The sequence below is a fragment of the Pungitius pungitius genome, chromosome 3, assembly GCF_949316345.1.
Source record: "Pungitius pungitius chromosome 3, fPunPun2.1, whole genome shotgun sequence".
Lineage (NCBI taxonomy): Eukaryota > Metazoa > Chordata > Actinopteri > Perciformes > Gasterosteidae > Pungitius > Pungitius pungitius.
In genome coordinates this window covers 14,691,133-14,706,601 of record NC_084902.1, presented here as the reverse complement: position 1 = coordinate 14,706,601, position 15,469 = coordinate 14,691,133, and the positions used below count along the sequence as shown (strand labels likewise).

General features: G+C 41.4%; 1 protein-coding gene across 7 annotated transcripts in view; it reads right to left on the bottom strand.

Annotated features, from left to right (window-relative positions):
* tenm4 (teneurin transmembrane protein 4) overlaps positions 1 to 15,469 on the bottom strand; it is a 130,259-nt gene that overhangs the window by 71,211 nt on the left and 43,579 nt on the right. For 6 of the 7 annotated variants that reach the window (XM_037454900.2, XM_062561250.1, XM_037454979.2 and 3 more), the window contains exon 4: positions 8,212 to 8,427. The exons of the other annotated variant lie outside the window; for it this stretch is intronic. In XM_037454900.2, coding sequence (XP_037310797.2) covers positions 8,212 to 8,427 — 216 coding nt within the window. The remainder of the gene's footprint in view (positions 1 to 8,211; positions 8,428 to 15,469) is intronic. 7 annotated transcript variants of the gene reach the window in all.

Sequence of the window (15,469 nt, the reverse complement as noted above, 5' to 3'; positions counted from 1 at the left end):
TCTGTGTACAAATCTGGATCTCGGAAACAGCAAGGAACGATGGGTTGGAGATCTTGGGGTGCAAGCAGGAAGATGTGGAAACAAGGATAATTAACTTAACTCAATAATGACTAATAATTTAAAATCCATTTGAAAGGCAACAGGTAGGCAGTGTAAGGAAGCCAGGATCCGTTATGGTCTCAAATCCAAGCAGCAGAGTATTAAATGAGATGGAGGCTGACGCCAGAGAACAAGGAGTTACTGCAGTTTAATCTAGTTACAGTATGACCGTTTCCAGATGTCTAGGAGATATATATGTTAGTGTTTCTTGGACAATGAATGCTGGATCGAAATGTTCGACTTGGTTTGAGATTAAACTTTTTCTTTGATTGAAACCATGGTGCAAAATGTTTTTTTTACGACCAGCCCAGCTCGTCTGAACCTGGTTTGATTTCTGACACAGAAACGTTAGATGTCACTACTTGCTTTTGGTCGAGCTCATTAGAAGGGATTCCCGTATTCACACACTGTCCTAACAGGCTATTTGCTTCGTCTTTAACCTTCTCTGTTGTCACTTCCCATCAGATGTATTAAGACTATTAGATATGAAGTCTTTAGGAACAGATTGGACCCAGTGGTCTTATCCCCACTATTTGATGCTCTTTGATATTCACAACACTGAAAACCAATGTCCTTTTGCAATCTCTGTCCATTTATTTCCACATCTGTTAAGCCATTCATCAATCAATGAACTGCTGGCTTGACTGAGAATGAAATAGCTTTTCTTTAAAGCAGCAAGCCTCCTTGATTTCACAGACATCCCAAACACTAAATTGCCAATTTACAGCGGAGGGAGCCAAATATAGATGCACAGAGGGCTTATTATCAGATCCTTTATTAAAGAGATTTTTACTCGTGCCAGTCAGGAAGCTCAGTGTCATTTCAGGTTCTGCAGGGGTCAGGGACATGAAGATGCTGTATCAACACGCCTCAGTTAAGGCAGACTGATGCACAAGCTGCTGAGAACAAAGTAGCATTACGCTTTGGGGCTTGAAGCATTTTAGGAAAGCGGAGAAAGAGCCCTTTGTGCTTTCAGGTAATTTGCAAATAACCAGCTTGGCAAGGAAAAATGAAACAGAAAATGTAGTTTAGTCCTCAAGCCCTTGTTAAAGTCTCTTCCTGCAAGCGTTTTAATTACACTCCGTATGTTTCATGTGAAGAGCCTTCACTGTTGACTCTCTGCCTTATCGTGCACGTGTTCCATGGGATCAAGTTCCACATTATGCATTCCTCACACTGATGGATGGTGACACACTGTGTACACTTTTGTACAATGCTGTCCTCCTAATTAGCAGAATCAGTGAAAGAGAGTGAGAGAGGCAGAGCGAGAGAGAGAGAGAGAGAGAGAGAGAGAGATGCATACCACAGTCCTGGTGAACAGTAGACTGGTCTGAGGTAAAACCGCACAGTTGTTGATTTCTTCCCTCCTGCTCACTTATGTACCTCCATCCCGAAAGCCATTAACACCCATATGCTAATTTGAGCGGAACAGACATACGCAGAGAAAAATATATTAAAAGGACAAATGCGTCACTGCGCTGGAATGAATTTACTACACAAAAACGTTACTTCCTGCGAGTATTAAGCAAATACATGGCAACAAGTGGTTCATTTTTCTAACACTTCTTTTTAAAAAATGTCATCAAAGGACCACACTCGCTGTAAATTGACGTCACGCTACGGGTCACAATTTCCGGGAAACAGGTCTGTCAGTGTCGGGTGCTTCACAACAGCAAAAAAACAAGCTGGAATATTAACGTGTGTTGTTGAGGTGAACTGTTTACAAAACCTCCCAATAATTAGAGAAGGGTAGTTGAGGGTCAAGCACTTAAGGAATTGGATCGAAGTAAATCAGCTGAAACCACGGAGTGACTAATCACAGTTTAAACCTTTTGGATCCAACCACCAAAGTCCAAAGAAAAGCAGTTACCAAAATATTTAGAACCCAAATGCACTTTAGTGGTCCTTTATGAAATAGTTTGTATATTCCAAGTGTCACTAACTTAATAATGCAGTATTCAGGTTAGTGACATGGTAATCCAAAATATTTGATCACACACCAATCAGTGACAGGATTAAGTGTTAATAATAATATCTATATCATATTAACGATGATGATGTTAGTGATAGGAACAAGTTATCATTAAGTATTCAAAAGAATCTTCTATATGTACTAGCTTCCAAATGCTTTTACATGGAAGAACTCCCTTACTCTCATATGTATTGTATTGTAAACCTGCAGCATGACTTACATGTATTACTTGACTGTTTGCATGTGTTTTGTCCTTCCATTCCCCCTTCAACAGCTAGAAAGTTTCCGCTATGCTCTAAACAAAAAGACGAGAAGCTGGTTTAGTTGTATGAGACAAAGCAACACAAGCCCGACAGATGTGGTGGTTCAGCAACAATTATTCACCACTATCCAAAGGACAGAGAAAAAATAAATGATGTTCTTTCTTTGCACAACAAAATTGTCATGAAAAGAAGGTTCATTTGTTATCAGAGAGACACAGAAGGGGGACATGGCTACAATAGTTAAACCTTCACACGACTTTCAAAATAAAACAAAAGATATCCATTCAGTCTGGGAATGTGGGTTTCCCATTTTTCTTCCTAACAAATGTATGGACTGGTAAAGCCCTCCCAATGCTATTCTAGATGAGTAATTAAGGCAAATCCACTTCATTAGCGAGGACCTCAACCCCCACCGTGAGAGATAACAGCGACGTGTGACTAATGGTTAGATGTTGTAATTGCAGGGAGACAACTATCCAACTGGTGAGGTACCAGATAGCCAGACTATGCGATTAAACAATACACTTAAAATGTTTGAACTCAAGCAAAACTAGGTAATGGATGTCGGTGGTATCTCTGAGAACTATTTACTCAAACATATGTTCAATAATTGTTCATTTCGATCCCAGAGCAGGTGTGGAACACACATTTTAAAACATGGTCTATAATCATAGTTGAATTTGAAATGCAGTCATGTTAATTAAATTGTACAGTGAACAGAGCTTCTGGAAAATATCCCATCGAACTCATCAGTAATGATGCCACTCGACAAATGAGAAGTACAAATGTCACCATCCATATTAGCAACAGTAGTCATGGAAACATTTCAGTGACCTCCACAGCAGCAGAAAATCAATATTTAAGAGACCAGCCTTGTGGAGTCCATATTTCATTGGATACGCCACAATAGTTGCCATGTGATAGCTGTAGTAGCTCAAAATCTATACATTATTTTAAAAGGGAGATACTAGTCTTTCTGTCATCAGGTTGTTTGGCACACACATTATTATTATGTCACGTTAAAACAACTTGAAAAGATGAGTAGCTTGAAGCGGCGCAGTTTCCTACACCTTCCAAATACTTACTCACCACCTTCATAGCAAAACACTTCACTGGCATTGTACATGGTACTTGCCAGATTGGTTTAGGAAAAGTTCTACTTCTGAACGAGAACAGCGGATCGAACCTGCAGCACCGGTGATCACACCTGACGGCATGAAAGGAAGGGACATGCCGCGACACGCGGCCCTGTGCAACGGGGTGTGAGCCATTCAATGCAGAATGCATCAAAAGCTCCTCAGCGTCCAGATAAATCATTGCATCTTACTTACTGCTGCAGCCCCTATGGCCAATCATAAGAGCAAGGTTTCCAGTTGAGCAGCACTTGTCTATAAAATTACAAATAGAATTTGTCATGAAGGCAGTGAAGCTGCCATCTCTCGTGGCTCCCTGTAGCTGGGTCTCCCTGCTGGCCCTGCTGTTTCCTCCACCATTAGAGAAGTCTGCAGGGGAGAGCCATGCGGGAATACTAGCTGTCTTTCCAGGACTCATTTCAGAGGTAACAGGTACCACAAACAACACATGGTGGGGGTAAAGCTCAGCTCTCGACTGGGGGAGGACCTTCTGGGATCCGAATGTAAGCTCGGCTTCATTACTAACTGGAGGAGAAAACACATGCTATTGTTCTTAACACCTTTCCAACGGCTTCCACTGCGGACTGCCACCTAGACTAGTTTCATCAGATGTATTGTATGAAAATGTGGAGAAATTAACATGGGGAACTAACAAATTACTGTGAAAAGTTGTATTGTTAAAACAATAAAAAAGAAAGAAGGGAGGTTGCTGTTTGCAAACCTAAGCCATTAGGACTGGTCCTGGCATATGCTTCTCTCTGCCTCCCTGAGATCAAATGGATTTTCTGTCATTCTTTTGAGCTGCCTTAGCAAGAACAAGACAAGTGGCGGTGTCTGCTTGACTCTGTGCGTCACTCTGCTGCGAATCCATCAAGAGGTCGAAGATTTTGTTAGAGGGCACAGATGGTCTGTAATTATGGTGGAATGAAAGTGATGCATCTTGATATATGTCAATGATAAGAAGATATGTAGGTATGCAAAGCGGATTCCCCCCGGTCTCCACGCGCTGACGAACAGCCAGTCAAAGGGGACCGGACAAATTGTCTGCAGGCTGCAGTTCATTGATAATTCAACATCAATAGAAAAACGATTCTTTTTGATATGTCAACTCAAAAGTGGAGCCGCGCAATTGTTGGAAAAAAAAACAGGGACGTGGCAGGCGGGTTACCATGTGCTACTCATTAAATTATCATTCGGCCTTGGATAGTTCATTCCTCGAGGTGTCCGCTGGAAGAATTACTCTCTGGAGTGACCTCTTTTAACCACATTCCCCCCCCCCCCCCCCCCCCCCCTCCTCGCGGACACAGGGGGATAATGAAGCAGTTGGAATAAAGACTTATTTGAATTCACGCGCAGCCATGTCCCCCAGGCCTTCCACCCAGCCCTTCCTGCTTGGTCAGCTGTTGAGGTGGTGTTGGTGCACTGGCCCTTTCACCGGGGGGAGTCCTGCTGCACTGAAAGCCAACACTGGCCGACCCCATGCTGTTTTGCATTAAGAAATGCTAATACGAGGGAGGTCGCAGTGTTTTTAGATCTTGCATCTCGGTGTGGCAGCGGGTCCCCACTGGCAGCCTCCCCAGGAAGAAGCCCCCCCCAGAGAAAGCCAGGGGCCACAGGGAAACACATGCTCCACAAAAGGACTGCAGGCCTCAGCGAGCAGCTTCGTCAGCCTCACAAAAACCCTGTCTCAGTGTTCTTCCGACTGAAAACAGGATCCCGAGGAACAACAACAACAAAAAAACCTCTGCAGCCTCAGAGGCGGCTAATGCGAATAACGATATGCTGCTGAGAGCATTTACTTGTTGAAAATCCAGCGTAACATTTTAAGTCCTGTGTGCGGGCTGGAAGATGACCTTGAGCAAATGCAATCTGAAGTGATAAAAAGCCACCTGTTTTCCAGTGCAATAGATACACTGTGAGCCAATTATTTTAGGCACACATGGTTTTCCGTGGCTGTTTACTGACAGCAAAAAAAAGCAAATTCTCCCTGCACTGTGTCAACTCTGAATTTGAATATCTCTTCAATAACTGACCTGTATGTCAAAAAGATGTGATTTGATATTCCAGCTATTTGTTTCCGTGGTGGCTTTAAAATTAGCTTCCTTTTTCTTACTCATGTAATTCTCACTGAGAACCTGAGGTGCATACTTAAATCCAGATTACACCGCATTTAACAACTTGGAGTCTGAGTGAAGATCATGCATAATACAGAAGAAATTAACATTTCCATAAATTCGATCAAATGATTCAGGGAAAGGTGGTGTGATCTTTGATCACATTGCCTGTGCAGTTGTGTGCAGCCCGGTTCTATGAGACAAAACAACACCACTACATTGCTGGCTCACTCCAGTTCTGTCACCTTGAGAAAATGAAGACCAAGCTGCTGAGTGGAAAAGACTTGCTATTCATCAAACAGCTTCTAATGAAGTCATTTCATACAGCCTCGGTTGAGGAATCAACATAAAATGTTTGACAAAAAAGGCCAAGGATATTTTGCATAGTCACCTGAGAACACTGAAAATACACAATACACCAGAACAAATACAAAACTATATCTACTTAGTTCTGTATTTTCCCCCAATTCAACAGTATTAGTCACTCTTTCATTTATAGAAGCGCCAATGAGAGTACACCGTGTTGTTCTCCAGATTGAGAGAGTCAGATACATTTTGACCAAAAGTGCAGGATAAGCAGATTCAAAGACAAAATCTGCAAGCTCTTAAAGTATTAGGATGTGATGTGGAAATTGTGCGAGAAGGCATGGAGCAGCTTACATGGCTCATTAGGTGCTGAGGCTCTTCTCTCTCTGATTGTAATTGGCTCCTTAGTGTCAAAGATTTTCTATAATTATGACAAGTGTCAGAATAATCTCCAAGTTAACAAGTAACTTTTTTGTTGCAAATTTTACTTTTGATTTGTCATTCACGCGCAACTGCAACGAGGTGAAAGGTCGACCCGGAATGAACAAGAGCGACAAATCTACCGGTTTTATGTTAGAGAGATATTCAAGCAGCAGGAACGGCTTTGCACCCTGGAGACATGCGGAAACATGCTGTACTTTGCAACTTAAAAGGATTTTTACAAATCCTGTAGACGACTGAAGCAGCGACTATAGCTGCGGATATTCCTCCTCCGTGCTCTCCTCCTCCTGACAACCCCGGGGCCATCCTTAATGCTGCACCTATGCAAATCAGTATCATTGTTATGAGACAAATCTGCCACGGTAAAGGCCATTCCCCTCACCCCTGTCCCCTTAAGCACAGTCGTGTCACCGCCGATGACCGGCGTGTTGGTCTGTGGAATTAGGAGGGGAGGACATTTGCGTGGGGATTAATAACTCATTCTCCGGGCTTTCTGAGCAGGCAGCTGGGCCATTTTGGAGTTTGATGTAATTCAGCCCTTTGGGTAGTTAAGTTGGGAGCTAGATCAATTATTTAGACAACTTCATTTTGTTTTTTGTGTTCCCTGTGCCAGTGGGAGACGCAAGTAGCAAGTCGTAGAGGTTCAAAGACATCAAAATTTAAATATATATATATATATATATGATTTTTTTATCTAGATAAATATCCTATTTAGCATGCAAAGTGATGACTCGTGGGAGACCTGAGCCATAAATTGCTGAGTTTGAATGACAACATTTCCTATTTACATATCGGCGGATCACAAACAGGAATACATAACCTGCCACAGCCGCCATAATAATAAATCGGGTTTCCGAAGGTTACCTTGAGGAAATTCGTCCTATGCATTTTTCATTTGCCGTGCATTGAGCACTTAGTGTAATAAACGACAAAGTACATTGAATTAGTGCACATCAAGGCATTCCTGGCCATTATACTGGGGGGAAAAAAACAATATCATAGCAACACAACAAGCCAAACTATATTCCCTGCCACACACAATTCATTAGTGCCCGTAGTTCCAACCAGAATGAAAAATCTTTCCAATAAACGAACGAGTGGGTGAAAGGCTGAAACATCGCACATCACAGCTACTTCACAAATAGACTGTACGTGATTTCAAGTCCCTGAATTCTTTCCTCTACCGTCAGCGCTATGTTGGCAGTTTGAGCCCAAATGTCACTCTGTCAGTCTGAATGAGTGTTAAGTCAACAGCGGGAAACACAGTGAGTGTCTCAAGAGGAATGAGTAGGTGACATTTATTAATGACAAACCACGTAGGGAGTTTTCAATCCTAATCTCCCTCAAGGAGCAATGTCTAAGATGCTATCAATATATAAAACTACAGTATGCGTTTTGTGGGGTATCACTGATTCTAATACGACTTCAAAAGAGTCTTTGCAGCGATATGTGATGATTAAGCAGAGTCCTGCACCTTCATTGCTTTCTGACTTTCTTTATACGGCGAGGAGGGTGCATGCAGGATGTGTCTGAATATTCTATATATGGTGGTATACTTGTAGATGGTTTCTCCCACGGTCACGCGGTAAAACCGAAAAGAAATATCTGTGACAAATATCTCCTACTGAACCAAAATTGTCCATCTCTTTGAGGGAGCCTCTGAACTTTGCAGACCTTGCTTCACAGAGTTCTGTACTTTTCCCGAGGCTACATATCGACTCAAAGTTTCAAATCTCTCATGGAGCTCGAAAAAAGAAAAATAACAGAATGGAACGGAACATACTCTTGCCCACAGCTATCTGCATGACCTTTAACACAACATGTCCAGGAGCAGGGGAAGGCTAACCTCCAGAAAGCATCAGTAGTTTGAAAACACAACTCACCATCAGCAGTTGCAGGAGCATACAGGTTCCCTGAGCCAGTTTTAACTAAGAATGAATTGGGGCCAAACTCATCCTCAGAGTCAGAGTCCTGGGCTGGCTGAGCCGCACAGTTACCTAGCAACCCTCCCTGGCTCTCATTGGCTGTAATGGAATGGGGAGGGTATGGGAGCTGCTCAACAGGGGAGGAGGAGGCGGATGAACAATGCAGCGGAGGACCTGTGGACCACAAACAGAGACACATGGGGGGGTATGAAACACACCCAAACACAGGCAGCATCACACAACACACACACACACACACACACACACACACAATCAAGACGTAAGTCTTTCACTTCAAAAACAAACAGACACATCCGACTTTGTCTTTGCCGCCTCAGCCTAGCCTGAAAGAACAATTCAAACAGTGAAATTGACTTTGCGATAGAATACAAAAGGTAAATCCCTGACACTAGTTTGGAGAGAAATAAACAACTAGACATCCTTTTGGGATTTTAGATGCAAGGGAAGGGAGCAGGTTGAGGTAAAAACCTTATGTTTTGTACATATTTAACAATTTGTGCAAAAATATTCTGAGCGAAACAAAGCATTAACATTTAAAACCCTCATGTTATACGGCAGTTTTTGAGCTTTATAATACACACAAAACAGAAGGTAAAGAGGCTGTAACGTCAGTTTCAGAGGCAATTTAAAATAAAAAATAAAATTTTAGTACCGATGTACATCAACAAAACTACAAAAATGACAGTAGCAGAATGAAATGCATTTGATATTCATAGGAAACATTAATGACACGTGGCGGGGTTGTTATTGCCCCCTTCTGTGGAACCCCAGCCAAGATATGCATCCAACCTGAACCAATCCTTCCTATTCCTTCTGCACTCTGTGTCCATCTTTGCTTTCCTACTTCTCAGTAATACAACATGGATCAGAGTGGCCAGTGACCTTAAAATAGAAGAATATAAACCATTTACACCGGTAACTATATACAGATATTCCAATATGCGACTCTTATTCCTACAACATCACACTTCTTCGTCTCTCAGGGCTTATTGGTTCCATTCCCCATGCTGTCATGACATGTTAAATCTCCACGGAGCTCCTATTAATGTGTGATTAACTTTTGATGCAGCTCTGCGCCACGCTGAAAATGGAGTACTTAAGTAACATGACTGCAGTGAAGAAAGCCATCCGTTTACCCCCCCCCCCCCCCCCCCCCCCCATCTTGCCACCACCCCGCCCGGTTGTGATGTCAAAATTCCTGCTGAGTGTACCGCCATCCATCAGGAGAGATAGGTTTCCTCTCTTGCGCTCTAATGATCCCTGATGAGTATTAAAATGCAACTCAGTGACTCACATCTAATTAGGAAACAATTAGTGATATTAACAAATCAGCCTACACAGGCAGCCAATGGCCACTGCCCCAGAGAGTCACAGTTTGTGCTTCACGTACACTTCCCACAGCACACCTCATCTCTCCCTCCATCCTCTGATGCCCGGTTGCAGGTAATGAGTGCAGAGGCACAGCGGCCATGCTGTGGTATAATGACCATGACGCTGTTGTATTAAAAGTATAGCAATGACACACCGGGGGGGGGGGTGGTGGGGGGGGAGACGCTGACGCTGAAAAGAGCATCATTACAGTCATGGCCGGAATCCCTCAGTTACATCCAAGACACCACATTTGTGTGTGTGACACAACAACAACATTGGTGAACAGAGCACCACTCGCTGAGACAGTGCCTGCCGCTGTGACACACTCGGGGCAACGGGGTTCTCGGCACAGAGGACAGAAATTAGCTCAACGGGGTACCAGTCTGAATATTAAAGCAGTACCGGAAAGAGAAATTCATCAGTGATAAAAGAAAAAATTAAAGTTGTCTAAAAAAAAAAGAAAACGGTCAAAGTCGTAACCTAAATGAGGTTAAAATAGTCATGCTCAGCCGCCATACTGTCGCAGCGGGTTTAATTGAGGCTGGCTCCAGCCGTTGGTGCCGGTGCCACTTGCACCGAGAAGGCACAGCTTGAGACGGACAGAGAAGTTTCGCTGGCTGCCAGAGCTGATTGCCTTTGCCTTCACTCACTTTATTACTGCAGCAAGCGGGGAGCTTTGCTTCGGAGGCCCTGGACCATGCGCTATATTGACTTTGTCCGTGACATCTTGAGGAGGTGCCCATCACTACCTGGCTGCAAACAGAGACACCCGCTGCATTTACGGTCTTAATCAACTCATTAGCAGCCTAATTAAAATAGGTGACAATCTGATTGTTGTGGTGTATCCAATTGTTTGGTGCAGATATTTTCATATTTTAATCGATTTTTGGAATATAACTGATGTTCTTATCCGAATGGGGTGAAATAATTAACCCGGCTGTAATTGTATTTATATTCCCCTAAAAAAAATATTCACTTATTCTAAAAGATTACATTTGACATGTTTTTCACTTTATAAAATAAAAACACTTTTAATGTGTAACAGCTACAGGGTTGAAAAATAAAACATAACAAAAGTGGTTGAACCTGCCATCAAAGCCCTGTTATAAAGAATGACTTTTATTTTCTAGGGAAAAACGATAACAGTATGTGGTGCTGATCTGAGAGACAGAAGCTGAACAGCAACATGCGAACGTGGGCGGACATCAATGCATCAATACTTTTTTTTTAAACCCTACCAGCTCCAGTGAAAAAGCAAGTAGGTGTTCTTTGTTCTCCACAAAAACTTTGAGAAGACTCGTGAGTTCCGGCGCGCACGCAAAGTGTTTCTGAAATGGTGCCAGATTGTTTGATTGTAGTATGATGTGACCTCGACATCAATACAACCAATGTGATAATAGTTCATTTATTAACTCGAGGATAGGGTTAAAATACGTTTTCAAAAGTCATATTCCTCGGTTAAAAAGTAAAAGTATACTCATTATGCTATTTAAAATATTATATTCATGCTACGCATATATTACTGGAATTTCAATAATTGAAATGTCTTTATCACCTTAAAATGCATTATTATTTAAATTTGTATTAACGTTACAGCTGGTAAATGTGGTGCTAATTTTAACAACTTTTCATGCTGAATAATTAGTCTATATGCTATTTAATAATACATCCTAGTTAATATAGTTGATTAATATTTTATTCTAGCCTTTTAATTTTGCTCTCAAAGTGCAGCAGATTGATGTTTTTGGGTGCAGGAGGGTCTAAGGTCCACCCACTACAGTCCCACAAGCGCCCACGGGAAACACTGCATTATGTTAATCAATCTGCGTATGCATGTCTGCGAGCGTCTTCCTGTGTTGACTAACGAGTGGAGGCAGCGGGAGACATCGGCACGGTTGTTTAAGATGTACGCACCCAGCCTAACTGCTATCATTACTGCAGGGAATGTAGTGCACAATCATGCACCGCAAACTACGAGCCTAATAGGTTTTAGCAGGAGAGAGAGGCCGAATCAATCATTATCACTGTGCCACATGAACATGTATGCTTGAAAATGCATTCATTTGAGGGGGAAAATAATTAAATAGAGATTATAATTCGGAGAGACACCTGAAGTCAAATAAAAGAAAATTGAGTAGGATGCGACATCTTTCATCTGGCGAGCCCTCGATTTATAAATATATATATATATATATATATATATATATATATATATATATATATATATATATATATATATATAGTTGTCTTCAAACACATAACTGGTTCATCAAATCTATGAATAACTTGTTAAATGCAACCACACACCCACGTTGCCGAGGAGAGTGAAGAAGATGTGCAGATGTGACAACAAAAATTATTTGTTTGCTCAAGGACTACAGCTGCAGGCAGCATCTATAAAAAATGCAGCTTATTTGCAGATGAACACCGGCAGAAAAAACAAACGTCTCGTCGGCTGTCCTGTACCATCAACTGATGCCGCGTGGCACACAAAGCGTAGAGGACGCAGAGTGTCGACAGCACACAGCTACTCTTAGAGCAAAATGCAGATTGTGTTGAATCCTTTTTTACGAGTGTGACGGCCTGCATTTAGGATTTACGTCATTGAGACACAGCATTTATATGTAAAACTCATTTCTTTATATTCTACAATGACTCAAGCAAACAAGTGAAAAAAACCCATCTCTAATTCTGTGTGTTCCTAAACTGACTTGGACAGTTGTGCGGTAGTATTGCTACAGTGGTGTGTGAAATGTTGCGTAATTGACACACATTTTGTCATCCATGTGGCAGGAGTGGGATTCGCTCCACTTTACTGTGATTAAAGCTTTTTTCATTCACCGGTTTCTCTTATTGATTATTGTACTACTTGTATTACTGTTCCCACCATCAAAAGGCATGTTAATGCATTAGAATATTTCTTCATCTTTTTCCTTAAATAATTTTGTGTGGGCATACAGCACATGGCGTCAGAGGGTTCATCCTGAAACTCAGTGGGGGTTTTCTTCCCCACCTGTGGCATTTTGAGGCGCATGTTGTAATTCTGGTGACACGATTCCCTACATTTTCACAGCCTGTATAATTGAACCAAGTCACTGGCACACTGGTGAAGGTGTATCTTTACAACCCCTTTTCATGTCTGCTTCACTTTCATAATACATTCTTCAATCAGCAGACATTTAATTGCACAGTTAAAAAGAAAAAAAAAAGATCATGGGGGGTGATGAGAGGGAAGCCCCGCTAAAGATTAATGCCTGATTATTTCCAGCATCTGTCAGCAACCACAGCTTTCATGTATGATGGCCTTCCTTTTTGGTTGATTAACTCTCTTTGGAGGCACCTGAAAGCGACAGGTACAGTGCTTCATCTGCACACGTCTGTGATCTGCTGCTCGTTTAAAACTGGGAGAAGGAATCAAAAATCATGTGGTGCGTTGGGACACCTTGTTATGGATGCGCGCCTGGTAATGTTAATCCTACTTGTGATGCTCAGGTCAGTGTCTGGGCGAAACACATTTTGCACAGAGTGGGGAATAATCACGGATCGGGAGAAGTGTTCACTCTATTTCCCAGTGAAAATGGGCCATGAGTTTTCGTGTTGCTCCAACTTGTACACTAAGTCATGATGACTAATGGGTACTGTAGTCCGAGCATGCAACGAGGCCTTAAGGACGCATTGCAAGTCAGTTCAAAGGGGAAAAGAAAACAGTTAGGTTTTAGAAACAAGCCAATTATGTCGGGCCCAATACAAATAATGGCCATTTAATTGAGTTATATTTGCCTACAAGGTGCGACGAGGTACTTTAATTGGATGTAATGGCTTTCAATTCCGTTTTCAGAGCGTTTCAACTTTATCCCCTGTTGCCCAGCTACAGGGGCCCCGTTCACTCCGTCCAACACAAACTCACATCAGTCAGAATGGAGTTGTACGAGAGATGATGCGCGATACAAAGGCTTTGGAGCTGCTAAACCCATGAAAGAAGTTTCGATACCCTCTTGAGTTTAATGTTTCTAACGGACTGGCAGTGTTTGAGCTGCTCCGTGACTGATTGAATGTGCCCTCTGGCCTATTATATCTCTGTTCTTGCTTTTGGATTGAACTACAAAGACTGTGGTAAGGCAGTGTTCGTCCTGCCTGTGTGTCATGGACGCTGAAGGAAGCAGAGGCCTCAGTGATGGGGTTTTTGCAACGTAACATGATAAAAGATGTGTGAATATGGGATTCCAGAGCTACGGACTGGCTTTGGTTTGCTGCCGTGACAGTATAATCATTCTATTAGGACATTTTGAGCGATCAATGAGGTGATATTGAATTGAATAGGGCACATTTAGTACCTTGAAGAACATTGATGATTTAAGTATTAAAGTGACTAGGTCCCAGCTGACTGTTTCATCTCTGAAAAATATTTCAATCAAATTTCCATTAAATGTACTATATATATGTATATATGTACTACTGTATATTGATATAGTACATTAATGGAAACTTGATTAAAATATTTCTATATATACTATATACAGGTGAAACTCAAAAAATGTGAATATCGTGCAAAAGTTTAAAAAGCATTTATTTCAGTAATTCAACTTAACCGTCTACCAGGACATTTTAGTGCACTTTATGCTTCCTTCAGCAGACAAGCTTTATGGAGATGCTGACTTCATTTTCCAGCAGGACTTGGCCCACACTGCGATTTTGAATTTGGGGTTTTCATAAGCTGTATGCCATAATCATCCAAAATAATATCAAATAAAGGCTTGAAATATCTTACTTTGCTTTTAATGAGTCTACATATTATATTAGTTTCACCTTTTAAGTTGAATTTACTGAAATAAATGAACTTTTGCACAATATTCTAATTTTTGGAGTTTCACCTGTATATGTATACCAATAGTACTGGCTATTCAGCAAGCTATCTAAAGAAGTTGGTCAAAACCATTCAGCACTGTAAATGGTAATGTGATTGTTTGATAACTATGCAAAAACAGTCTAAGATATTAAAGCTGTTGTTCCATGAACAATTCGGCCAAACGGTGAGGGACACTGCACTGCTGTTCTCCTCAGGGTTAGAAAAATAAATGTTTTGCTATTTAGTATGAATATATCATAATATCATAATTGTGGGTGGAGGTCAACTTTTCACACTTTTTTCAGACCATTACTTGAGGACATATGATCAATCTCAGCAATGGAATTCACAAGGACTCAGAACATGTGTTTATCAGATGGACATAATGCACCATTGAAACGGGGAAGTTATCAACAACTGCGGTGATGCTATAACATGAGCTGAATTTATAAAATAATGGATAATAAAATAAGCTCACATTAGTCTCTTGCATGTTTTGTGGAAAAATGATTGTTAGTTATATGTTCATGCGTCCAGGTAATAATTACACAATCATAATACCTCTCCAGGCAACAAACAAGATGGCGTAATTCTAGTTCAAGCATTATTAGGACTCTCAAATTGAAATAATTGTTTTCCATTGCACAGCTGCAAGGCAGAACTAGCCTTTCATCAAATTGAGACTTGATAGCTGATCTCATCAAACAAAACACAACAAAACAAATGAGACAGTGTAAAGCTCAATGGGACCTATTTGAAAAAGTCACGCGCCTCATGTAGCAAAGTGGTGATGAGCTGTTTGAGCAAATGTGTGCTTTGCACTTTTTTTAAAGCAAAGTAATACCAACAATGGTATTATTTGGTCAGGGAAACTTTTCCTCCTTACACAAAACAGCCCAACCTAAACTACACAGCAGGAATCCACAAACAAACACGCTTGAAACATCTAAATAGGAAGTTTGAAATGGGCTGTGATGA